Source organism: Physeter macrocephalus, chromosome 2, assembly GCF_002837175.3.
Source record: "Physeter macrocephalus isolate SW-GA chromosome 2, ASM283717v5, whole genome shotgun sequence".
NCBI classification, from domain to species: Eukaryota; Metazoa; Chordata; class Mammalia; order Artiodactyla; family Physeteridae; genus Physeter; species Physeter macrocephalus.
Genome location: NC_041215.1, coordinates 15,088,108 through 15,115,787, shown reverse-complemented (window position 1 = coordinate 15,115,787; position 27,680 = coordinate 15,088,108). Strand labels below are relative to the sequence as shown.

Genomic DNA, 27,680 nt, shown 5'->3' with positions numbered 1-27,680 from the left:
GGCTCAGCGACCATGGCTCACGGGCCCAGCCGCTCCGCGGCATGTGGGATCTTCCCGGACCAGGGCACGAACCCGTGTCCCCTGCATCGGCAGGCAGATTCTCAACCACTGCGCCACCAGGGAAGCCCGAGAGGTTTATTTTTTAGGTGGTGTGTTGGGGCAATTAGAAGAGGGAGGCCACAGACTCTCCTGGGTCTGTGTTTGAATCCGTGCTCTTCCGTCTTCTTGCTGTGAGACCTTGGGCAGCTGGCTTCACCTCTCTGTACCTCAGTCCCAGCTCCTCTAAAATGGGCCCAGGAAACACCCTTGCCTGAAAGGGAGGCACAGGGAGGCTGACTGCCACAGGGCATGCAGAGCACTTAGCACATCCTCAGGTGAGAATCTGGTTTGTACGTGGGGCCTGGAGTTTGAGTGAGTAGGGAGGAGGGTGGTGAGATGGTGTCTGGACAGCCTGATCTGGGAGATACCCACGTGCATCCCTTAAGGGCCGTTCCTCGTGGGGCCTGGAGTTTGAGTGAGTAGGGAGGAGGGTGGTGAGATGGTGTCTGGACAGCCTGATCTGGGAGATACCCACGTGCATCCCTTATCAGGTGAGGATTCACGGACCGCCTACGGCCCTGCAGTTCCAGAGTCCAGAGAAGAGGCACAAAGACAATGATAAAATTCTATTTGGGGGTCAAGGATAGGGGAAGAAATCGGGAAGGGAACAAGGCCAGCCTTTTCTGGGGCAAAAGGAGGGCCCTGGCCTCTTGCTGGGCATGAAGGTCAGGTGAAAGTGAGGACGAGAAAGGACTCACAGCTTCTGTTAAGAGCCGACAAGTTTGTGTCGTGGAGGGCTCTGAAGGGCCACTGGGTGCACCCCAAACTTGGGACCAGGCCCCCAACACTGTCCCAGGTGGCAGCTGCTCCCGAAGATCTGCTCCATTCTCCTGGATGAAAGCAGCAGCCTGGCCCTGGGCAAGCCAGGAGGGGCCGCCGGATGGTGACATGCTGCTTTTCTTATTTTTTTCAGGGTTCGGCCCTTTTGGGGAACACACTGTGAATGCCAGCTGGATTGCAGTCCAGGTAACTGGATCCAGAGGGGAGGAATCAGGCTTGGGGCTGGGCTTCCCCTGGAAATACTTGACACCAAAGAAAGGAAGGAACCTACGAAGAGAACGTCTCCCGTGAAGCTTCCTGAGAGATATTTAAGTCTGATATACATTTCCTCTCAGTTAGTTACCACTGTAGCTTGCGTTTGTTGAGTGCTTGCTCTGCGCCAAGCGTTTTTTGCTGCCCAGCATGCTGAATTCTCCCAACAACCCTTAGGTGCAGTTATTCTTGCGCCCACTTTATGGATGAGGAAACTGAGGCACACAGAGAGTTATCTGAGGTCATCCAGCTCAGAAACCAGAGTGGCATTTCTTCGGAAGTATCCCATGCCACAGCCAGGTTTTGGGGGACCAGGCAGGGATATTGGGGGATGTATTAACCTTGTAGAGGAGGTGCAGTGACCCTCAGTGTTGCTTCCTGGCAGCTGGAGGAAGCAAAGTCTGCATATTTGGGAGGAGGAGGTCTTTCCCACTGTCCTGAGCCTTCCAGTTTCTCTGTCAGCTGGGGCATTTGGAGGGACAGACTGGGGAACAATGGGCAGAGAGAAAGAGAGAAAAGTTTTCTCCTCATATAAATCAGATCTGCACGGACCGGAGCCAAACTCGTGTTAATCCTAGCCCATTAGCTCCTTGATTTAAAGCATCCCCTGCTTTCCACTCCAGAGCCCTGAATTCAGAGAAAAATCCAAGCTGAAACCTCAGTGTGTCTATTCTCAGTTGGGGTGCCCCACCTTTTTTGTTACCCTTCTTCCAGACCTCAAAATCTTGGCCACATTCCTCTCCCTTTTTAAAAATTTTCACCCCACTTTGCTAACAGAACAGAGGGACAGGATCCCCGGGATTCCGCAGATGGGAGCATGTCTGAGACCCTGCTCGTCGCACCCGCTCCCTGGAGCCCCAGACAAAAAGGAAACAGCGTGTTTCTGAAGACGTGTGTGTCTGGCTTTGTGCGAGTTTCAGACAGGAGTCTTCACGGGGCTGAGGGGACACAAAGCCATGTGTCTGAATTCCTGGGCCCCAGACACTATGATCTGCATCTAAATAGGAGAAAAATCAATTAAACAATCTTTGGAAATCCCTCCGAGCTTTGGGACTCGGATGGTGGAAGATGGCAGCTTTTCATCCTGCTGCCAGTGGGGAAATACCCCTTATATTTCAGTCACCCATCTCTCCAGATCTCACCTCTAGAAGACTTTCAGTTTTCTTCCTCAACTTTATGAGACAAGAAGAGAGAATTCTCCACCATTCCCCAGCTAAAAAATGCCAACCTTCCCAGAGCCAATTGTTTCCCTTAAAAAAACAACAACAAAAAAAACTGGAGTTGCGCATACATACCCTGAGTGCGCACAGCAGTGTTAGTCCATGAAATTTTACACGTGTACCTCCGCAGCACCTGAGTCCAGGTCAAGACCTAGAACATTCTCAGCCCCTTCTCTGTTCGTCCCCATTGCAGAAGCCCCTTGTGTCCTTTCCCAGCTACTCCCACTGCACCCGCCAACCCCACTCCCGGGTGTAAACCTCTCTGCTGACTTTATGGCCTCCATAGGTGCGTTTTACCTGTTCTAGAACTTGGTGTCAGTGGAATTGTACTTGGGTCCCATGCCTTCTGCACAGCAGAGCATCTGCCGGATCCACCCATGGGGTGGCTAGGAGCCGCTGGTGGTGCTTTTCAGTTACTCTGGATAAAACAGATTTGCCCATGGAAAGGGTGTAGTCATTGGATGGGTTAAATCCATCCCTCAAGAAAATATGCCTCAGAGTGTTCTTGGTGTGATCCAGACATGAGTTGCGGGCAACCATTGATGTCTGTCACCTCAAGCTGAAGATGGGTGTTTGGTGAGGCGGAGTGAGCAGCCGTTACTTCCTGTCCCGACTGATTTTTCTGAAGCTCAAGTTGCCACCTGTGGAAGGAACTCCTCCTCCTCTGCCAGGGACCAACTCACTTCTCTCTGTCTGTCTCTCCCCTTCTCTCTGTCTCTCCCTGTTCCTCTGTCACTCTCAGTCTCTCTCTGGGTGTCTCTCTCTGTCTCTCTCTCTCTGGGTCTCTGTCTCTCCCCTTCTCTCTTCATGTCTCTTTCCATATATCTTTCTCCCCCTCTGTCTCTCTCTCTTTGAGTTTCTCTTGGCCTCTCTGGGTCTCTGTCTCTTCCTGTCTCTGTCTCTCACTCTCCCAGTCTGTGTCTCTCTCCATGTCTGTCTTTCGCTCCCTCCTCTCTCTCTCCCTCCGCCACCTCCTTCTCTCTCTCTCTCTCTTTCTCTCTCTCTCTCTCTCTCTCTCTCTCTCTGTCTCTCTCCTCTCTCTCTTATCTGACCTTCCTTCTTCATGCCCTGGGTGAACTGGCACCCCAGCAGAGAGTGAACTGTTTCCCACCAGCCACATTCGGCAGGTGGGAGTTCTGGGGACAGAGGGGTACCCCTCCTTTCCTCTTTCCCAGGAAAAAATGCCGCTGCCCCTAGCACCCCACACAGGAGGGACTGCATTTTTCGAGTGTCCTGTCTCCCCGCAGGTCTTGGGTGGTGGGAGTGGAATGATGGCTGCGGGTCTTTCTCGCCCTGGGAGGCTCAGTTGGGTGTTGAGGGCTTGGACCCCCTTGGCTTGGGGCCATCTGTAGCCTTCGCTGCCCAAGTGGGGCAAGGAGGAGTCGGGTCACAGGTCCTGGTGACATCACAGGACAATTACTGCCACAGTGAGTCTAGACAGACCTGCTAAGGATATTAACCAGGGAACAAAGCGGGTCTTTGTCATGGGGTCAAGGGAATCGGTCAGACGCAGCCGCGCGGCGGGGTCTTGTCAGGTAGGTGGGGTGTAGACAATGTGTTGTCTGGGGCGCACAAGCCCCGTGGCCTTCACAGTCTGTGCTCGGCGGCTGTGCTCGCTGCAGATTGTTGTGAGACTTGGGGTGCGCTGCTACCCTCCCCCCAGCAGAACTGTCCAGCCCTTTTGGAGCAGAAAGTGGTCAGAGGTCAAGAATTTAGCTTGATTATGGGCCACCCACTTCTCTTAACTTCAAAGGAATGGTGTAGCTGCTCTTCCCCCACCATTGCCCTTATTAAAACTGGGGGATCATTTGTATAAAAACATGTACAGATCTTCAGTGCCCCCATCACTTTGGTGAAAAGTATTTATGCCCATGTCACTAATACTTCGATCAAGGTGGATGATTCCCATCAACCCAGAATATTCTTTCCTGCCACGTCCCCCCCCGTCCCCCCGCTCCCCATCACTCCTCAGCTGCGTCCTGAGCTCCGTCACCGCAGATGAGTTTTGCCTGGTCTCAAGCTGCAAACGAATGAATGGGACGGCACAGCCTCTGTGTTCCTCTGGCACCGGCTGCTTTTGCTCAGCCTGTATTGGTGTGTGTGTGTGTGGGGGGGGACAACTGTCTCCTTTCCCGACCCACCCCTCCTTCCATTGGCACTGACACTGGGGGCTTCAGGTTTTGCTCCCCAAGAAACAAGGATGCCCCCTCTCAGGGTCTCTAGCGAGCATGTGGATGCCTCTCTGTGGGCATGCTGGCCATGGGGTGTGTGTATTTCTTTGATGGTGGGTTTCTTAGTTTATTTTTTCCCCCAGATGGGGAGGGGGTAGGTGGGGACCCAGAGGACATGAGGAGGGAAGGTTAGGACAAGAAGGTGACTCACTCCATGGCTCCCTGGTGGCACCAGGTCATTTCCTACCATCAAAAGTCCGATGTGGGCTATTCTTCCCGCTAATACTTGGTAAACACCCCGTGGGAGAGACGGTTGAGTTACTCTGGGCGGGCAGTGGCGCTCAGCATGTAGCGCCTGTTCTGCTGGGTGAAGGGAGAGGGGCAGAGACAGGATCCATAAGGCGGGGCTGCTACCCTGAGCTGGGGGTCCGACCTTGGTGTATCACATGTCATGGCGGCCACCGGGAGGGTTACTGCGAGGGTTCCTTGAGCTTGGTCACTAACCGACTTAGTAGCATCCTCAGTACCCCACCCCCCTGCCCCTAGAGAGTCTTCCACCAAATTGACTGGGCATATGGGTGGCCTGTCCTGTGGACAGCTTTGGGGATAACCCCCTGAGTGAAACTCTGAACAAACAAAGATGATCCTTGTAAGTCCTCACTTAACCTGGGAGATGGATTCTTTTCATTACTGGACTTTCAACATGTTGCCAGAAAGCGCTGCCAGGGCCATGGGGAAAAGTAACAGGGGAGGGGGTAGGGAAATTTCAAGCTGTGGGGGACAGGAGGGTAAGAAAAGTGGGGTCGGTTGACAGGATGTAAAGATAGATGAGATTGTTTGCCTTATGCTGAGAGGTCTTTGCTGGAGATTTCTCCTCCCAGCCATGGCAGGAGAGGATGACAAAGAAGTCCTTTCACACCCAGATTCCCCAAGTGTTAACATTATATTACATTTGCTCTTTCTCGATAGATAAATAGGTAGGTAGATAAATATAGTTTAACAATTTTTTTGACTTCCAAGTCATTTTTTAAACTGTGGTACAATATATATAACATAAACTTTACCACCTTAACCATTATTAAGTGTACAGTTGAGTGGCATTAAGTACATTCACATTGCTGTGCAGCCATCACCATCATTGGTTTCCAGAACTTGTTCATCTTCCTAAACTGAAACCCTGTCCCCATTAAACACTAACTGCTCATTCCTCACTCTCCCAGCCCCTGGCAACTACCACATTCTCCTTTCTGTCTCTATGGATCTGACTACGATGGGGACCTCATATAAATGGAAGCATACAGTTTTGTGCTTTTGTGCCTGGCTTATTTCATTCAGCACAATGTTTTCAAGGTTCATGCGTGTTGGAGCACGTGTCAGAATTTCCTTCCTCTTGAAGGTTGATTTATATCCCATTGCCTGGTCTCAAGCTGTATATACCACATTTTGCTGATCCATTAATTGGTCAGTAGACACTCGGGTTGCTTCTACATTTTAGCTCTTATGAATAATGCAGTCATGAACATGGGCCTACAAATATCTCTTTAAGATCCTGCTTTCAGTCCTTGTGGGTATACACCCTGAAGTGGAATGACTGCATCCTATGGTAATTCTGTGTTTAATATTTTGAAGAACTGTCATACTCTGTGTCATTTAGGGGTCAGTTGCAGACATGATACTCCTCTATCCCTAAATAAGTCACCGTGTATTTCCTAAAACACAGCCTCAGCACAGTGATCAAAATCAGGCTTATTGGACATTGATACAATTGTGTAATCTACAGCCCTTATTCAGATTTTGCCATCCACCCTGTTAATGTCCTTCACAGCAGAAGAAAGTTCCAGATTATATGTAAGGTTCAGTTGTCCCATTTCTTTAATCCCCTGTGGTCTGGAAAGTTCCTCAGTCTTCCTTTGTGTCTCATGGCATGACATGTTTGCTAAGAACTGCTCAGTCCTTTGGAGAGTGTCCGTCAGGGTGGCTCCTCCAGTGTCTCCTCATGACTAGGTGGGGGCTGTGTGTGTATTTGGGGCAGGAATCCCACAGAAGTAATGTTGTGTCCTTCTCCGTGCATCATATCAGGAGGCACTGGATATATTGATGTGTCTCATTCTTGGTATCATTGACCTTGATCACTTGCTAAAGGTGAGGTCTGATGGATTTCTTCTTTGCAAAGTTACTATCTTGCCCTTTGTGATGAAAAAGTATCCCATAGAGAGATACTTTGAGACCCTGTAGAGATACTTTGAGACAATATTAGCATCCCCTGGTGAGTCTCACCTGAATCAGTTATTATTTTAGTATGATGCCTGCCAAATGATGGTTTTCTAATTCCATCTTTCCTTCGACACTTTTTATGACCTTCTGTGAGTTTCTTTGTATCTGCGTGGACTCATGGGTACTGTCTTCAACAGATGATAATCTCTTCCTCTTAATTTTTTTTTTAATTTTTAATTTATATTGGAGTACAGTTGGTGTACGGTGTTGTGTTAGTTTCAGGTGTACAGCAAAGTGATTCAGTTATACATATACCTATATCTATTCTTTTTCAGATTCTTTTCCTGTATAGGTTATTATGTCTTACTCTCTTAATTTTGATGTTCAAATTGTCCCAGATTTGGCCCATGGCAGCCCCTTCAGGCTGGCTCTTGTATCATTCTTGAGCACTTCCTTCCTTTTTGGTTTCAGGCTCACTTTTTGGAAATGCATTTTTTTTTAACTTTTTTAAAAAAATTCAAACAGAAAGTCACAAAACTTATAATCATCCTCATCAGTTCACTCAGTCCCATGTAATTAATTTTCTTCATCTTGATCTTTTGTTAGCACTTTTATGATTTCATCAGTTTTGCATTAGAGTTCTGAAAATGCTTATTCATTCAGTTCAGCAGTATAGTCAGTTACCAGAAACCTGTACTTGTCAGAGTCATTTCCATGAATTCCTTGAAGATGAAACCCTTTTATAGGAACATTTTTGCAAAAGCATCAGAGTACACCCAGAACTGTCTTTAAAACACAAAAGACTTAAAAATGACCACGGTTAAAGATCTGATGAAAGTTCATAATGATGCAATTGACAAGGAAATTTAGTTATTTCTGAGATAAACATTTTAAAGTAATAACTAGAATTATGACTTATAACATTATACCAGAACATATAAGATTTTTAGGAATTTCATGTAATGTCTGAAACATTTATATTAACATATTTCCATACAAATAACCCAAAGAAAGTTTAGTATTACTTTTTTTAAAATTTTTGAATTTTATTTTATTTTTTCTACAGCAGGTTCTTATTAGTCATCAATTTTATACACATCAGTGTATACATGTCAATTTCACATGTATTTTCACAATAATTTTAGATTTACAGAGAAATTACAAAGATAATACAAAGAGTTCCCACATACCCCTTACTTGAGTTCCCCTAGTGTTAACATACATAATGACTACATATCTCAAAATGAGGAAATCAACATTCGTCCATTACTGTTAACTAAACTCCAGTCTTTAGTCGAGTTTCACGAGTTTTCCCACTAATGTCCTTTTTCTGCTCCAGGATCCCATCCAGGACACGACACTGCATTTAGTAGGGCATCCTTCCCCCAGCATTTTTCTGATTTCTACCTGAGTATTGGATGTCAGATGCTTTGTATGCTTTTTAAAGAAACTGAGATACAATCTTATGGGATATAATCACGTACCATAAAATTCACCCTTTTAAAGTGTATAATTTAGCAGTTTATAGTCTAGTCACAGAGTTGTACAACCATTACTTCCGTCTAATTCCAGAGCATTTTCATCACCCCAAAAGAAGCCCATACCCATTAACTATCACTCCCATTCCTCCTTTTCCTCAGGTAACCACTAATTTACCTTCTATCTCTATGGATTTGCCTTTTCTGGACATTTCATGTAAATGGAATCACAAGACATGGCCTTTTATGTCTCCTTTCACTCAGCATAACATTTTCGAGGTCCGTCCCTGTTGTAGCATGAATCAATGCTTCACTCCTTTTCATGGCTGAGTAATATTTCATTGTATGGATGGACCATGTTTTGTTTATTTGTTCACCCATTGATGGGCATTTGGGTTATTTCCACCTTTTGGTTATATGAGTAATGCTACATGGACATTCACATGCAAGTTTTTGTGTGCATGTAGGCCTTCATTTCTCTTAGGGGTATGTGTGTGTACCAAGAGGGGAATTATAGGGTCTTATAGGAATTCTGGGTCCACCTTTGTACTTTCCCTGTCCCATCCCTGCAATGAGCAACTTCTCCAAGAAAACCTTCATTCTTTTAGCAGAGAATAATATTTAAAGCTGGAAGCTGGGAGCTGGGTGTGCTCATTGCTACTAGGATATCATCACTTCTGAGCTCTGTCAGTTGACAGAACTGGAAAGTAGAGGTGTGTACATTCACACACACACACACACACACACACACACACACACACACACACACACACTCCGGCACCCATTTCTGTATCAAAACCCTGGAATTTGCACAGATGCCTTCAATTCTGATCCAACACCACAGACTTGTGACTTCTTCCTCCGACATTGTGAATCCCCACCCCTCATGAACCCCAGTGTGTTCACTTCTTTGATCAATCCTAGAATAAACAGAAAGGAATTTCAGAATTACCTACTCATGCTTCCCCCAAAGAAAGCCTACTTATTAGAATTTAGTATTTGCTTATGGTTCTTTTTGTCTTTAGCCTGAGGGCAGAGTCCAAACCATGTATTCAAAAAAATTACTTGAGTTACTTTTTATTTATTCAATATTTATTTATTTATTTATTTATTTATTTATTTAAAATTGAAGTGTAGTTGATTTACAATGTTGTGTTTGTTTCTGGCGCACAGCAAAGTGATTCATATGTGTGTGCGCGTGTATATATGTATATGTATATATTCTTTCTCAGAGTCTTTTCCATCATATTTTATTACAAGATATTAAATATAGTTCCCTGTGCTATACAGTAGGACCTAGTTGTTTATCTACGTGGGTTAGTTTTGTGGGTTTTTTTTAACTTGAGTTAATTTTAAAAGGAATAACTTAAAAAAATATTTTTGGAGGAAGAGAGAAGTGCTTTAAATTATTTTTGAAATATTTCATACATGAAAAGTATACACACACACTCTATATAGGGCAAACATGAAATTATGGTGGCTATGTATTTAATATAATGCGTTTTAGAAAAAGCATATATAACTAGCACATCACGTCCTGTAACTTCATGAATATTGTCACCTAGGGATGGGGCTACATTTATTTAAGGGAAAAAATTAAATGATTGAGTTTGAGAAAAATATTAAGTAATATTAGCTCCACTGGGGAAATGGAGCTGAGCGTGGTGGGCCTATAGCCTGGGGCTTGGCGAAAGGTGTTCTGTGCCTCTAAGCTCATGACTTTCTGGAAAACTCTCTTTTTTAAAAAAAATTAATTATTTTATTTTTGGCTGTGTTGGGTCTTCGTTGCTGCGCGGGGGCTTTCTCTAGTTGCAGTGAGTGGGGGCTACTCTTTGTTGCGGTGCATGGGCTTCTCATTGCGGTGGCTTGTCTTGTTGCGGAGCATGGGCTCTAGGTGCGTGGGCTTCAGTAGTTGTGGCACGCAGGCTCAGTAGTTGTGGTGCACGGGCTTAGCTGCTCCGCGGCATGTGGAATCTTCCTGGACCAGGGCTCGAACCCGTGTCCCCTGCATTGGCAGGCGGATTCTTAACCACTGCGCCACCAGGGAAGTCCCCACTTTCCTTAAAAATGAAAAGTTTGTGTATCCCCATTTCCTCTATATGTTCAAGATCCTGATAAAGGGACACAATTCATCATTTAAGGGAAACGAGGAGGACCCCAGATTGGGTGCCTTCACATATCCTCCTGGCCAGGCAGTTGGGAATTTGAAATTCCTGCAACTTATGTGTGTGTGGAGGGCTTGGAAGTGAATATTTACTCGGTAGATTTTATTTTATTTCACTTCATTTCATTTCATTTTATTATTTTTTTTGACCATGCTGCACGGCATGTGGGATCTTGGTTCCCCAACCAGGGATTGAACCTGAGCCCCCTGCAGTGGAAGCTCAGAGTCTTAACCACTGGACCTCCAGGGAAGTCCCATACTCCGTAGATTTTAGGTTTTCCATTGAGATTGAGAGAAAAGGCAGAAAGGAATTCCAGAAAGTTGTGGTGGATTTAAGATTGGAATCTGGGGCTTCCCTGGTGGTGCAGTGGTTGCGCGTCCGCCTGCCGATGCAGGGGAACCAGGTTCGCGCCCCGGCCTGGGAGGATCCCACATGCCGCGGAGCGGCTGGGCCCGTGAGCCATGGCCAATGAGCCTGCGCGTCCGGAGCCTGTGCTCCGCAGCGGGAGAGGCCACAACAGAGGGAGGCCCGCATACCACAAAAAAAAAAAAAAAAAAAAAGATTGGAATCTGACAGTTCCCAGCTTTCAACAAATGAAGTAGAGTTGGTAAAGAGCCAAATTCAAAATCTCCAATGGAGAGAGAGTCTGGTGCACAGGGAACGGCTTGGGCTGCAGGGAATAATGTGCTCAGATCCTGGGCTCAGGGGCAGAGGCCCGAGGGAAGCTGTTTGTCTTCCTGTTAATAGGCTCCTGACGGACTTCCCTGGCAGTCCAGTGGTTGAGACTTTGCCTTCCAATGCAGGGGGTGCGGGTTCAATCCCTGGTTGGGGAGATAAGATCCCACATGCCTCACGACCCAAAACACAAAAACATAAAACAGAAGCAATATTGTAACAAATTCAATAAAGACTTTTAAAAAAATGGTTCACATTAAAAAAAATCTTAACAGGCTCCTGAGAGCCCCTGGGTCAGCACACAGCAGATACCTTTAGAGTCTGTGCTCAGGGAGCCATTCAAAGGTAAGGAGACTGATACAGACTGTAGCTTCCTGCTTTTTCTTTTTCAAATTGTGATAAAATATACATAACCTAAAATTTACCATTTGAACAATTTGTAAGTGTACAGCTGAGTGGCATTAAGTACATTCACACTGTTGTGCACCCATCACCATCATCCGTCTCCAGAACTTATTCATCTTCCCAAAATGAAATCATGTCCCCATTAAACACTAACTGCCCATTCTCCCCTCTCCCCAGTCCCTGGCGCCCGTCATTCTACTTTCTGTCTTTATGAATCTGACTGCTCTAGTGACCTCATATAATTGAAATCATACAGCTTTTGTTCTTTTGTGTCTGGCTTCCTTCATTCAGCATAATGTTTTCAAGGTTCATCCATGTTGTAGCATCTGTCAGAATTTCCTTCTTCTTTAAGGCTGAATAGTATTCTATTGTATGGATATACCAAATTTTATTTATCCAATCATTAGCTGATGGACATATAGGTTGTTTCCATCTTTTGGCTATTGTAAATAATGCTGCTATGAACAAGGATATACAAATATCTGTTCAAGATCCTGCTTTCAGTTCTTTTGGATATACACCTGGACATGGAGTTGCTGGATCATATGGTAATTCTATGTTTAATTTTTTGTGGAACCACCAAGCTGTTTTCCACAGGGGCTGCACCGTTTTACATTCCCACCAGCAGCGCACAAGTGTTCCAATTTCTCCGCATCTTTACCAACACTTGTTACTTTCCATTTTTTTAAGATATCCTGGTGGGTGTGAAATAATATCTCACTGTGGTTTTGATGTGCATTTCCCTAATGACTAATAATGTTGAGCATCTTTTCTTGTGCTTATTGGCCACTTGTATAGCTTCTTTGAACAAATGTCTATTTATGTCCTTTGGCCATTTCAAAATTAAGTTGTTAGGTTTTTATTATTATTGAGTTGTAAGCATTCTTTATATACAGTTGACCCTTGAACAACTTGGGCGTTAGGGGCATCTACCTTCTGCACAGTGGAAAACCCGTATGTAACTTACAGTCAGTCTTCCATATCCACAGTTCTGCATCTGCAGATTCAACCAAGCTCGAATTGTGTGGTGCTGTAGTATTTACTGTTGAAAATAAATCTGCATATAAGTGGACCCATGCCGTTCAAATCCGTGTTGTTCAAGGGTCAACTGTATTCTAGATATAGATCCCTTGTCAGATACACGGTTTGCAAATATTTTCTTTCACCCCAGGTGCTGTCTTTTCATTCTATTTATTGCATCCTTTGATTCACATGTTTTTTTTCATTTTTATGAAATCTTAATTTCTCTATTTTTTCTTTTATTGTCTGTACTTTTGGTGCCATTGAATTTGTTTTTAAGATGGAAAAGAGCTCACTGGGTCTCCTTTTGGGGATTAAGGGAAGTTTCATTTATAAACCCTTAAGTTTTTCCCCTGCCTCTAGTATATACTGAGTCTGAGGTCAGAAGGGCAGGCTTCAGGAGTTCCCTGGTGGCCTGGTAGTTAGGATTCTGGGCTTTCACTGCTGTGGCCCGGGTTCAATCCCTGGTCGGGGAACTAAGATCCTGCAAGCCTTGTGGTGTGGCCAAAAGAAAAAAAAAAGAAAGAAAGAAAGAAAAGAAAAGCAGGCTTCAATTTGATAGTATCACTCACTAGCATACATGTTCTGATCTTGCAGTGCAACTAGGTCACTTTTTAGCATTTATGCTTCACACATGGGTGCAAGAAATGTGCACAAGCATGCTTGCTGCAGTATGGCTTAAAACTGAGGAAAATTGGAAGCCACTTAAATATTCCAGTGTAGGGGAATGTTTAAATCCAGCTAATTTCTGAGACAGAATATTATGCAGCAGGGAAAAGGGAAGGAACAAGATTTACATGTAATAATGTAGCTAGATCTCCAAAACCAACTGCTGAGTGGAGAAAGCATAGTTGCTGAAGGATGCAATTGATGTAAAAATAAATACTATGTGTTTTCTCAGATAGGTGTGCAGAAGGGATAGAAATAGGTCTGCATGGATGTGTGTGCTGTTAACAGTACTTTCTTCTGAAGTATGGGAATGGGACCCAGACGCGGGGTGAGGGGGCTTCAAACTTGATCTGTCTGGCTTTTTAAAAATATACCAACTGTTTTCATGTCCTTATCTACTAATTCTACCATCTGTGTTGTTTCTGGTCCTGTTTATTTTTTTTCTTTCTTTCTTTCTTTTTTTTTTTTTTTTTGGACATGCCACGTGGCTTGAGGGATCTTAGTTTCCTGACCAGGGATTGAACCCAGGCTATCGGCAGTGAAAGCATGAAATCCTAAGCACTGGACCACCAGGGAATTCCCTGGTCCTGTTTCTTTTCTTTTCTTTTTCAAATTTATATTTACAGTGGTTACATAGCAGGATTTTTTCTTTCTTTTTAAAAAATATTTATTTATTTATTTAATTTTTGGCTACGTTGGGTCTTCGTTGCTGCATGCGATCTTTCTTTAGTTGTGGCGAGCAGGGACTACTCTTGATGCAGTGGGCGGGCTTCTCATTGCAGTGGCTTCTCTTGTTGCGGAGCTTGGGCTCTAGGCGCTCGGGCTTCAGTAGTTGTGGCACGCAGGCTTCAGTCATTGTGGCTCACAGGCCTAGTTGCTCCGCTGCATGTGGGATCTTCCTGGACCAGGGCTTGAACCCGTGCCCCCTGCATTGGCAGGCGGATTCTTAACCACTGCGCCACCAGGGAAGCCCCCGGTCCTGTTTCTATTGATTGATTTTTCTCTTCATTATGGGTGGTAGTTTTTGGCTTCTTTGCATGCCTGGTAAGTTTCAACTGATGCCAGACCTTGTGAATTTTACCTTGTGGCATGCTGTATACTTTTGTATTTCCTCAAAATATTCTTGAGCTTTGTTCTGGGATACAATTAAGCTACTGGAAACAGTTCCTTTCCAGGCTTGCTGTTCAGTTTTGTTAGGCAGGACCAGAGCAGTCTTCACTCTGGGGCTAATTTTTCTCCACTTCCTTGTGAAGTTTTTCCACTCTGGCTGGTGGGAGCAAGTATTTCCAACCTGGTGTGAGCTTGGAGGCTTGTTCCCTCTGTGCCTTTCAAGTGGCTCTATCCCTGGCCTCTGCATGCATGTAAACCCATCAGTCCTCGGACTCTCAAAAGATCTCTGGATCAACTTCTAGACTGATCTCTCTCTCTCTTCCTCTCTCCCTCTCTATACACTCTCTCCTTTCTACCTACTTCCCTCCTCCCCTTCCCCTCCCCCTCCTCTCCCTCCCCCTACCTCCTCTTCCCCCCAGGTACCTCCTGTCCAGGACTCCACTCTGCAAACTGTAGCCTTCTTACACTTTCTAGAGCCTCAGCTTTGACTCCTCAACTCCACGTCTGAAAACTGTTATTTTACACATTTTGTCTATTTTTTTTCACTTATGCCATATTAGGCAGAAAAAGTCACTTGGATTTTTTTTAAAAAGGAAACACATTAATGTTTTAAAATATAATTTAACATTGTTTTATGTTTTCTAGTTTCTTCTGTTGTTTTATTTTTTCTCCCTATGACATGGGTACTACTGTTCACCCATTCACAGATGAAGGAACTAAAGCACAGAGAGGTTGAGTGACTTACCCAGGGTCACCCAGCCAGGGAGTGAGGGTAGGGGAGGGAGAACAAACCTGGTCACCTGGCTTTAGAGGCTCCACCCCTGATTCCTACCCTCCACCATCCATGCAATTAAGAGCTGCTTTTTTCCTTTTTTAAAAAATTGAGATGAACTTGCATAGTATAAAACTAACTTTTTTTTTTTTTTTTTTTGTGGTATGCGGGCCTCCCTCCGCTGTGGCCTCTCCCGCTGCGGAGCACAGGCTCCGGAAGCGCAGGCCCAGCGGCCATGGCCCACGGGCCCAGCCGCTCCGCGGCACGCGGGATCCTCCCAGACCGGGGCGCGAACGCGGTTCCCCTGCATCGGCAGGCGGACGCGCAACCACTGCGCCACCAGGGAAGCCCTAAAACTATTTTAAAGTGTACAAATCAGTGGCATTTATTACATTCACAGTGTGTCCAACCACCACCTCTATTTAATTCCAGAACATTTTTATCATCCAAAAAGGAAATCCTGTCACTCCCCTTCCCCAGTCCCCAAGCCCCTGGCAACCATTGATCTGCTTTCTGTCTCTGTGGATTTGCCTGTTCTGGACATTTCATGTAAACAGAGTCATATAATATGTGACCTTTTGTGTCTGGCTTTTTTCATGCAGCATGATGTTTTCAAGGTTCATCCACATTGTAGCATGTGTCAGTGCTTCAGTCCTTTTCATGGCTGAGTAATATTCCACTGTATGGATGGACCACATTTTGTTTATATCCTTTCATCAAGTGATGGATACTTCGGCTGTTGCAAATAGTGAGGAGCTACTTTTAAATGTAGGAAAGGATGAAAAGGACTGCTGGCTGTGACTGCTGGTCACAGCCAGCAGTGAGTCCAAACCCCCACTTACAGTTAAGAAAAACAAGCCACCCTCAGGAGGGTCGGGTACTTGCCCAGGCTCACCTGGGTCTGTATCTGTTCTCAGTCCAAGCTTGAACTGCTCACTTATTCAGCTGACGTTCACCAGCACCTAATGTGTACACATCTTGGGCCGTGGCCAGGACATTGACCTGTGGGACCGAGAGAGCATGTAAAGCAGGCTGGGCATCCAGAATGTCTTCTTGGGAGGCTGAGACATGAAGGCTAAGGAGTCAACTGACCGGAAAGTGATGGGAAGAGCATTCTAAGCGGAGGGAATAGCCAGTGCAAAGGCCCTGAGGCAGGCAGGAGTGAGTCTGGTGTGTGGGAGGCTGTGTTGGGGGGAGTGAGCAAAAGGGGGACAAAGGGAGAGGAGGGCAGCATCCTGACCCCTCAGGGCATCGTGGGCTATGGTGGGGAGTTAAGATTTTTATTCTGAGCGTGGCAGGAGCCACAGCAGGGCGGAAGCAGGGAAAGGCTGCGTTGTGATTTTAGATGCTGCCTTGGGGGACAGGAGGCTGGGGCAGTGCTGGGGAGGAGATGCGGCTTGATCTCCAAATCAATTTGCCAAAACAAAACTTGGGTGTATCCAACAAACGTCAAGCAAACAGTGGTCTATAACATCCTATTATTTTTAATGTGTGGCCATTCAAAATAATCACTCTGGGCGTGCAGCGTGCACAAACAGGGTGAATATTGATAAAATCACAGGACTGGAAACAGGGAGCACAGATCTAAAACCTCCAGCGCTTCTCAGGGGTTCGATGGTGTAAAAAACAATACGGTCAGGTAGGAATCATGGTTGTGTGCCAGCGAGCACCAGGCCTGCCTCGTCTCTGAATCCATAAACCCTTGAAGAAAGTCCTCTCTGATTCCCATCACCACAGTCCAGGGAGTTGAGAAGACAAAGGCGCATGAAGAATAAAAATATTAGTGACTAAGAAAAATGATTGTGGGAGAAATTAAATATTTTACAAAGTTTTCTCTTTAGTGTCTTTTAAAATAGATTTCACACAAAATATAACCACCCTCCCCCCCAGCCCTCTACCCATCAGTGTCTGCAGCTCACCGTGCACCACGTTTGGGGAGCAGGTTTGCGCTCTGCCCTCTTCTGTCCGGCGGGGAGGGCTTCCTGATCTCACACATAACTGGGCTTAGCAAGAGGGCTGGGGTCCCAGATCCTGGTGTTGGCATTTGAGACTCCCCCCGCACACACACCTGCCTCGCCCCACCTACCCTCCAGATGTCCTTCTCTCCAGGTGACCTCTTTGGGGAGCCATTTGGAATTATCTATCAGTGAGGACAGACCTGCTGTTCCAGGCATCGGATACTCTCCAGAGCAACTGCAGTCAGTAGGGCACAGATTTGGGATAGCGTGGGTAGCAAGGTCAAGGCAACCAGAGAAAGAAATCCTGCAGCCGCTGCAGGAGATGCAAGATCTCATCTCTAAGAGGCACTTCCCTGGTGGTCCAGTGGTTAGGACTCCACGCTTTCAATGCTGTGGGCCTGGGTTCAGTTGCTGGTCGGGGAACTAAGATCCCACAAGCCGCACAGCGTGACAAAAAAAAAAAAAAAAAAAAAAAAAAAGCTCACCTCTAGTGAATTCGGCAAGGCCAGATGCAAAAACTGCTTCGCCTGGGACCTGCCCATAGAACTCTGTAACATCTGCCAGTGGTAGCATGTCCAAATTACTGCATGAGATCTGAGAATAATATGAAACAGCCTGACCGATAATCATTATTTGGGGTATTAATTTTACCATGAAGAATGCTCAGTTTTTGATATTGAGCTGAAACCTTCATCCCTGAATGTCTCTGCCCACCCCTGGACGCCAGAGCTGCCAGTATCATCATTCCTCCAGGAAAGTTGGTTCTGGGTCTGCTGTGCTCTGGGTGTGGGCCATCTGGGGGAAGGAGGCCTAGTCATGGGCTCTGCCACATTGAGAACCTGAGGAAAGCATCCGTGTTTCCCCAGAAAAGTACGTATGTGGTGATCCATCATAGCCCTTTTTTCCCAGATATATATTTATATATACATATATATGTATGTACTTATGTATACATATTCTTTTTCAGATTTTTTTCCATTATAGGTTATTACAAGATAGTGAATATAGTTCCCTGTGCTGTACAGTAGGTCCTTGTTGGTTATCTATTTTATATATAGTAGTGTGTATCTCTAAATCCCAAACTTCTAATTTATCCCTCCCTGCCCTTTCCCCTTTGATAACCATCAGTTTGTTTACTATGTCTGTGAGTCTGTCTCTGTTTTGTAAATAAGTTCATTTGTATCATTTTTTTTAGATTCCACATATAAGTGATATCATATGGTATTTGCCTTTCTCTGCTTGACTGACTTCACTTAGTATGATGATCTCTAGGTCTATCCATGTTGCTGCAAATGGCATTATTTCACTCTTTTTTTAAAAAAATTTAATTAATTATTTATTTTTTGCTGCATTGGGTCTTTGTTGCTGCGTGCAGGCTTTCTCTAGTTGCAGCGAGCGGGGGCTACCCTTCGGTGCAGCGTGCGGGCTTCTCATTGCAGTGTCTTCTCTTGTTGCGGAGCACAGGCTATAGGCACGCAGGCTTCAGTAGTTGTGGCATGTGGGCTCAGTAGTTGTGGCTCGTGGGCTCAGTAGTTGTGGCTCGCAGGCTCTAGAGCACAGGCTCAGTAGTTGTGATGCACAGGCTTAGTTGCTCCACGGCATGTGGGATCTTCCCGGACCAGGGCTCGAACCCATGTCCCCTGCATTGGCAGGTGGATTCTTAACCACTGTGCCACCAGGGAAGTCCCTATTTCACTATCTTTTGTGGCTGAGTAATATTCCATTTATATATATACCACATCTTCTTTATCCATTCATCTGTTGATGGACATTTAGGTTGCTGCCATGTCTTGGCTATTGTAAATAGTGCTGCTATGAACATTGGGATCATCATAGCCCATTTTTGTTTATAATTCATGATGTTCTTAAACCCCTTCATTCCTGAGATGGTTAGAGGCTCCCTAAGGAGTTGGGTCCATCTGTAAATGTATGTTGAGACCCTGCTATCTACCATGCACCAAGTCTATAAATAATTCTTAACAGGTGTAACAAAGGGAGAGCATAATAACAAACAACAAAAATGATAGTAGTAATGGTAGTCAACATTATTCGAGTCCCTACAGTATGCCAAACATGCTTGGAACTCTTTAGCGTGAATTAGTTCCTTCATTTGTTATAACTACCTTGTGAAGTAAGTACTTTATTATCCCCATTTTACAGATGAGGAAACTGAGGCACAGAGAGGTTAAGTGACTTGCCCAAGTCACTGCCCTTCCCCCCACAGGCAGGGTTCAAATCCAGGAGACCAGCCTCAGAGGCCATGGTATCATGCTGCTGCGCATGGAGATGCTGAGAGAGTGGGTGGGGAAGGGGCTGAGGGAGGAGCTTTGGGATAGACCAGCACATGTGCCTTCCCTCTCTGCACAGTGAGTCAGGAACCTCGTCTGTCTTCTGAGGATAGGTCACTCTGTCCCCAGGGATATAGTTATCCCTGCAGCCCTGACCTAATGCCACATTTCCTCTGCTCTTGCTCCCAGGAGCTGGAGAAGCTGGGGCTCGGTGACAGCGTGGACCTGCATGTGTATGAGATTCCAGTGGAGTACAAGACAGTCCAGAGGCTCATCCCCGCCCTGTGGGAGAAGCACAGTCCACAGGTAAATGGGGCAAAGATGAGTGGGGTGAAGGTAGGTGCTTCCCTATCAGGACCTGCAGGTAGGTGCCCCACACATGGATGGTTTGTGTGACTTTGTTCCTGCTCTGATCACATGGCTGATGCCACAGCCTTATTTCCTAAAGTGCCCCACTTTCCTGGGTTACCCTTAGAGGTAAGGGAGGAAAGCAAACATCTGGAACTTCACAGAGCCTGGTTCTGTCCCACTTGAGTTCTGTATCAGTCATGACCTGTTTGGTTATAAGTGACAGTCAAATCACACCTCAACCCAGCTTGAGCACAAATGTTGGTATGCTTCAGGTATAGCTTGATTCAGGTGCCGTGTCCCCTGCATCGGCAGGCGGACTCTCAACCACTGTGCCACCAGGGAAGCCCCAGCCTCCTATCTTGACCACGTAGCTTTGCTTTGCTTTCCACTTTTCTTTTGCTTTGGCAAAGATAGGTGGATGCTGGCTGATATCCTCCCAACTCAGCCACTCAGCAGAAAGAGAACACCTCTCCTCCAAATAATTCCCCAAAGTCTATGCCTGATTCTCATTGGCCGGCTTGGGTCACAGGCCAGTCCCTGAGCCAATCACTATGGTTGGGGAAGAAGGAATGCTCTGATTTGTGAAGCCTGAGTCCCACATGCCCACTCCGGTGGCCAGAGGGTGGTGTCACCTATCTCCAAAGCTAGAATGAGAAGAAGTGGAGGGTGGTCCACAAAGGGAAAATAGCTGTGGGAGGGAGCTGTGGTTTTAACCTGATGGAATGGAGGCCAGACAGGCAGGAACCACACCCTCCCGCAGAGGTAGTTTTGGCCCAGCCACGACCTTGGGCAGCCCCCATCTGGGAAATTACCTGGGCTGGTATCTCTGACAAGTGCAGTCCCAGTCCCCTTTGGGGGGGCCTCACTCAGCTTCCTACCCTAGCCTGCTGTTTCAGATTCTCCAGGGCTGGCTGGAGGCATCTTCCTTTCTAAGAAGCCCTCTCATTGCACCTCAAGTAGAATTTGTCCCTTAAGGGGTGGGTGGGGGGGATAAACTGGGAGGTTGGGATTAACATACACACACTACTATATATAAAATAGATAACTAATAAAGACCTACTGTATAGCATAGGGAACTCTACTCAATACTCTGTAATGGCCTATAAGGGAAAGTAATCTAAAAATGAGTGGATATATGTATAACTGATTCACTTTGCTGTACACCTGAAACACAACATTGTAAATCAACTGTACTCCAATAAAAAAATTTTTTTTGAATGTGGCTACTTTCTTATTTTTATTATTGTAATTAATGAAGATCTGTGTTCTAAGGTACACATTACACTTTGTATCCATGGACCCTTCTTGATACATAAAAGTATCATCAAGTATGTAAAAAACAAAAAGGTCAGGCAATAAAGCAAAAATAGGACAGTAAAAACAATATGATATTCACTTTTGTTTCCTTTAAAACAGAAGTGTTCTTAACAATTGCTTGCTGTTGGCTCACAGAACTAGAGAATGTGTATTAGAACATCAGTACTCAGAACAATGATCTTCCTTGGCTGTTATTTTGATAAGAAGCAATAAGCCATATAATTTACAAGAAGAAAGCTAATGAATCCTTCAGAAAACACAACCTGGCAGTTTATCTTAAGTGCAAAATAATAAGGTGGCTGGAGCGTATAGAGCAACAAGTCTTGGAGAACATCATGTAAGGGAATCTAGCTGTGCTTGTATGGTCACAAGCTTGTTATAGAAATCAAACAATTCCTTGTGACAGAATTCCACAAGAACTTTCTTCAGGCTCTTCGACTCTTCATTGCTCACTCCTAGCTGTAACACGGCTTGAGGAGATTTTAGTTTTGCTTGGGCAGAGTGCACCATCTGAAGGTTAAGCTGCCATCCGACCGTCTCCAGCTCGTGGGGTGCGAGAATCCTCTGCCTGAATTTTTCAATTGTTTCTTGACCCACAGACGACCAAGCATTGACAAATGCTTCTGCTTTGTCTTGTCTAAGATGAATGTTCTCTAACTGCTGCTGCAAAGCAGCTGGCTTCGCGTTGTGATATACTGCCTGTTCTAAAATGAATGATACTGTTGCAAGAACTAGGTGAAGATCTTGTCTCTCTAGAGAAAATGCAGCTTGAAGTCTTTCTTCCTCTTCTTCACTGAAACTATTCTCAGCCTTCAGGTGAAGTTTTTGAAGAATTGGGGTGAGCAGTCGTTGTACCTCATGGCTTATAAATTAACCCAAACTGGATGTTAGACTTAAATGTAAAACACAAACTATAAAACACTTAGAAGAAAACAAAAGTTTGTGACATTGCATTAAGCTACAAATTCTTAGATACAAAACCAAAGGCAGTATCAATAAAAGAAAAAAATGATAAAATCAAACTTGATCAGATTTTAAAGGTTTTACTTTGCAAAAGACAGTTAGAAACTAAACAGGAAAGCTACAGACTAAGAGAAAATATCTGCAAATCATATATCTGACAAAGGACTCAAAGATTCACAAAACTCAACAGAAAGAAAACAAACACCTTCTACAAACTGTTAACAACCAAAAACACAAGAACAAAAACAAAACCCATGCATTTCTATATGCTGGGATTTATACTTGTAATTGTCCTTTATATTTATATTACTATATAATTCTTTATCTGTCACAGTATGGAAATACAGTTAGACAAAAGATCTGAACAGACACTTCACCAAAGGAGACATATGGATGGCAAGTAAGTACATAAAAAGATAATCATCATAATCTGTTATTAGGGAAATGTAAATTAAAAACACAAGATATCATTACAAAACCTAACAAAATAGCTTAATACAGACAACTGACAATACCAGGGGCTGACAAGGATTTGGAACTACCGGAATGCTCATATAATGCTGGTGAAAATGCAAAATAACACCAATCACAAATATTTCCAGAAAACAGAAGACGAGAGTGGAACTTTTCACATATAATAATTTATGCCATACATACATATTGAAAAATATCTTTTGAGTAGTATATCCTATACCTTGTGGGGTGCAAGAATCCTCTGCCTGAATTTTTCAATTGTTTCTTGACCCACAGACGACCAAGCATTGACAAATGCTTCTGCTTTGTCTTGTCTAAGATGAATGTTCTCTAACTGCTGCTGCAAAGCAGCTGGCTTCGCGTTGTGATATACTGCCTGTTCTAAAATGAATGATACTGTTGCAAGAACTAGGTGAAGATCTTGTCTCTCTAGAGAAAATGCAGCTTGAAGTCTTTCTTCCTCTTCTTCACTGAAACTATTCTCAGCCTTCAGGTGAAGTTTTTGAAGAATTGGGGTGAGCAGTCGTGGAAATCTTCCTATATCTATTTCATTTATCAGCGACACTGCTTTTTTCATGTGGGGCTCTCCTGCAGAATCAGTGCCGTGGATGCCGTCATCCTCGAAGCTCCCTCAAAATTTTTTTTAAAAAATTAGAATTTGTCCCTTTTTACAGAGGGGGACCTGGAGGCTCAGTGAGAGGTGACTGAAGGTCCTGTGAATGAGCTTTTTTCCCCTACTGTCTATATAGTCCTGCTTTATTCTAGTTAAAAAGAAAACTAAGGCATGAACATGTCTTTAAAATGTCTCACTATATAGAAAGGAATAAAGAAGAAGGATTTTGGGTCCAGGCTGCTACTGATGAGCTGTGAGGTCTCAGGGAAGCTCCTTGGGCTCCCCGTGCCTCAGTTTCCTCCTGTGACAGGTGGAAATAATAATAGTCAGGAATCAACCAAGCACAGATCAAAAATATTTGCCAAAAAATTCCAGAGAATTCCCTGGTGGTCCAGTGGTTAGAACCCCACGCTTCCACTGCTGGGGGCCCGGGTTTAATCCCTGGTTGGGGAACTAACATCCAGTAAGCCGTGCAGTGCAGAAAAAATAAATAAATAAATTCAGAAAGTTCCAAAAAGCAAAACTTGAATATGCCTTGAGCTGGCAGCTATTTATTTATATAACATTTGCATTCTATTAGGTATCATAAGTAATCTAGAGATGATCTGAGGTATACAGGAAGATGTGCAGTAGGTTATATGCAAATACTACGCCATTTTCGATAAGAGACTTGAGCATCTCCAGATGTTGGTATCCGAGGGAGGAGGGGGGAACCTGGAACCACTCTCCTGTGAATACCGAAGCGAGGGGTGACTGAAGTACTAAAATGCTACCACCCGATTCCAGTGCGAGGGTGGGGTTATCCCCACACCAAGCAATTCTTGGAGAGCGACTGTGGGTCCTACAATTCAACTCAATTCTGACACTACCTACCCAGAGATAGAATCGCATTCCACAGGGTAAGGGCTCCATCCCACAGGACTGCCCTCCACTTCAGATGCCAATCTTTTTTTTTTTTTTTGAAGTATAGTTGATTTACAATGTTGTGTTAATTTCTGCTGTACAGCAAAGTGATTCAGTTATACATATATATACATTCTTTTTTTAAAATATTCTTTTCCATTATGGTTATCACAGGATATTGAATATAGTTCCCTGTGCTCTACAGTAGGACCTTATTGTTTATCCATTCTATATAAAATAGTTTGCAGATGCCAATCTTAAGTCTAGGTTGTTACCTGTGCTTCTGTCCAACTGGCTATAAATCAGGGGTTCCCACGACCCCTTCCTTGGGTTCCATTAATTTGCTAGAGCAGCTCACAGAACTCAGGAACCCCATTTACTCACTGGATTACCGGTTTATTATAAAAGCATATAACTCAGGAACAGCTAGCCAGATGAAAGAGATGCACAGGACAGTGTATGCTTTGTCCTATGCCCTCCCGAGCATATGCTGCTTCGCCCTCCCGAGCGCCCTACTCTCCCCAGCTGAACTCCATCTCCAGGCCCTCTCCCTTCCTCTGAGGTAGCGGGGTGGGGCTGAAAGTTCCAACCCTCTAATCATGTGGTTGGTTCCCCTGGCAACCAGCCCCCATTGTAAGGTGCTTTCCAAAAGTTACCTCATTAACAAAACGGGAATTCCCTGGAAGTCCAGTGGTTAGGACTCCACGCTTCCATTGCAGGGGGCATGGGTTTGATTCCTGGTCAGGGAACTAAGACCCCACATGCCATGCAGCAGAAAAAAAAAAAAAAATTAACAAAACAGGACACTTATTGCTCTCATCACTTAGGGAACTCTAAGGGTTTTAGGAGCTCTGTGCCAGGAAGAGTGAACTAAGGACAAATATCTATTTGTTTTTTAATTTTTTAATATTTATTTATTTATTTTGGCCTCACCGGGTCTTAGTTGTGGCATGTGGGCTTTCGGCTATGGCATGAGAACTTTAAGTTGCAGCATGCATGTGGGATCTAGTTCCCCAACCAGGGATCGAACCCCAGGCCCCTGCATTGGGAGCATGGGGTCTCACCCCCTGCACCACCAGGGAAGTTCCAACAAATGTATATCTCTTACTATAGATCTCGCTATCACAAGTACTAACATCATGAGTTTGTGGTGGGGATGAGAGAGATGAGGCCAGTAGGGCAATAAACAGTTCTCAGCCCACCCCAGGGTTTCTCAGCTGCACTGGGGCCAGAGCCTTCTCTGTGACGGGCTGTGCTGTGCCCACCACCCATGAGATGCCAGGAGCACTGTGTCTCCAGTTTGATACCCCATAAGGTCTCCAGATGTTGCCAAACATGCTCTGGTGGGGGGCAGGCTCACCCCTGGTTGAGAACTCCTGGTCTATAGTAAGCTCTTTAAAAAAAAAAAAAATTTATTTATTTATTTAGGCTGTGCCAGGTCTTAGTTCGGCACACGGGATCTTCGTTGCGGCATGTGGACTCTTAGTTGTGGCATGCGGACTTCTTAGTTGTGGCACACAGACTTCTCAGTTGTGGCACGCATGCAGGATATAGTTCCCCAACCAGGGATAGAACCCCAAGCCCCTTGCATTGGGAGCGTGGCGTCTTACCCACTGGACCACCAGGAAAGTCCCTATAGTAAGCTCTTAATACTGGTTAACTGGTACCACGGCTATTGTCATCACTCACATCTTCTTCACACACATGCATCGTCATATACATTTGTGCTCACCCGCAAGTACTGTTTAAGCAGCGTACTGAATGGATTAGCATCCTGTGGCTGACGTAACAACTGACTGCCAACTAGGTGTCTTAAAACTGCAGAAATTTATAAGCACACAGTTCTGGAGGCCAGAAGTCCAAAATCAAGGCATGAGCAGGGCTGTGGCTCCCTCCGAAGGCTCTAGGGGAGGATCCTTCCTTGTCTCTTCCAGCTTCTGGTGGCCCCAGGCATTCCTTGGCTTGTGGCCTCATCACTCTATCCTCTGCCACTGTCTCCACATGACCTTCTCCTTTCCTCTCTCTCTGTCCCTGCTCTGTGTGTCTCTTTTAAGGGCATTTGTCAATGGATTTTGAGCCCATCCAGATAATCCAGGAGGACCTCATCTCAAGATCCTTTACTTAATTACATCTGCAAAGACCCTTTCCCAAATAAGGTCCCAGTCAGTTTCCAGGTATTAGGACAGGGACATACCTTTCCTTTTCTTTTTTTTTTTTTGGTGGTGGTGGTGGAGTCACCATTCAACCCTCTATACTACAGCTAGCTGCTATTTTGTTTTTGCATTCACAGGAATTACAGTGTTACCTGATGCCCCACTGGTTTATGGAGCACCAGACAACACAGTGTGGGTGCTAGGCATCCAGTAGCATAGCCCCCGCTCCTGGCTGGTTATGTTCTTGAGAATCACGGCCCGCTAGACGTTACCATGCCAGCTACACAGGACAGTTTAAACTTTCTAGAAGCCACAATTGAAAAGCATACAAAGAAGGAATTCCCTGGTCCAGTGGTTAGGACTCGGCACTTTCACTGCCGTACCGTAGCTCGGGTTCAATCCCTGGTCTGGGAACTAAGATCCCACGAGCTGCATGGCCAGAAAAAAAAAAAAAGCATACAAAGAAATAGTGAAATTAATTTTAATAATATCTTAAATGTCACCCCTTATTTCTAAAATATTATGTCAATGTGTAATCAACATTTAAAAAGTTATTAATGAGACATTTTACTTTCTTTTTTTTTTTTTTTTTTTTTTTTTTACTTTTTTTGCCGCACCGCGCGGCATGTGAGATCTCCGTTCTCTGCAGTCAGGTCTTAACACGCGGAGTCTTAACCGCTGGACCACCGGGGAAGTCCCTACATTCTTTTTTCATGCCCAGTCTCTGAAACCGGTGTGTGTGCTGCACTGGCACCTCAGTTTGTATCAGCCATGTGTTGGCAATCTGTATGTCTTCTTTGGAAAAATGTCTATTTAGGTCTTCCACCCATTTTGGGATTGGGTTGTTTGTTTTTTAGATATTGAGGTGCTTGTATATTTTGGAGATTAATCCTTTGTCAGTTGCTTCATTTGCAAATATTTTCTCCTATTCTGAGGGTTACGTTTTCGTCTTGTTTATGGTTTCCTTTGCTGTGCAAAAGCTTTTAATTTTCATTAGGTCCCATTTGTTTATTTTTATTTCCATTTCTCTAGGAGGTGGGTCAAGAAGGATCTTGCTGTGATTTGTGTCATAGAGTGTTCTGCCTATGTTTTCCTCTAAGAGTTTGATAGTGTCTGGCCTTACATTTAGGTCTTTAATCCATTTTGTGGTTTTCCTTTTTAAAATTAATTAATGAAATTGAGTTATTTGTAGTAAGGTGGATGAACCTAGAGTCTGTCATACAGAGTGAAGTATGTCAGAAAGAGAAAAACAAATACCATAAGCTAACACATATATATGGAATCTAAAAAACAAAAAATGGTTCTCATGAACCTAGGGGCAGGACAGGAATAAAGACGCAGACATAGAGAATGGACTTGAGGACATGGGAAGGGGGAAGGATAAGCTGGGACGAAGTGAGAGAGTAGCATCGAAATATATATACTAGTGGGAAACAGCTGTATAGCACAGGGAGATCAGCTCGATGCTTTGTGATGACCTAGAGGGGTGGGCTAGGGAGGGTGGGAAGGAGGCGCAAGAGGGAGGGGATATGGGGATATATGTATACGTATAGCTGATTCACGTTGTTATACAGCAGAAACTAATACAACATTGTAAAGCAATTATACTCCAATGAAGATGTTAAAAAAA

The 27,680-nt window shown here is 44.7% G+C and overlaps 1 protein-coding gene and 1 pseudogene across 4 annotated transcripts in view; one reads left to right on the top strand and one right to left on the bottom strand.

The window, feature by feature from the left end:
* PGPEP1 (pyroglutamyl-peptidase I) overlaps positions 1-27,680 on the top strand; it is a 36,433-nt gene that overhangs the window by 1,745 nt on the left and 7,008 nt on the right. For all 4 annotated transcript variants that reach the window (XM_024134150.3, XM_024134149.2, XM_024134148.3 and 1 more), the window contains exons 2-3: positions 1,013-1,065; positions 19,466-19,582. In XM_024134150.3, the coding sequence (XP_023989918.1) occupies positions 1,013-1,065; positions 19,466-19,582 (170 nt within the window). The remainder of the gene's footprint in view (positions 1-1,012; positions 1,066-19,465; positions 19,583-27,680) is intronic.
* On the bottom strand, positions 21,275-22,999 carry LOC129391592 (COMM domain-containing protein 10-like; annotated as a pseudogene).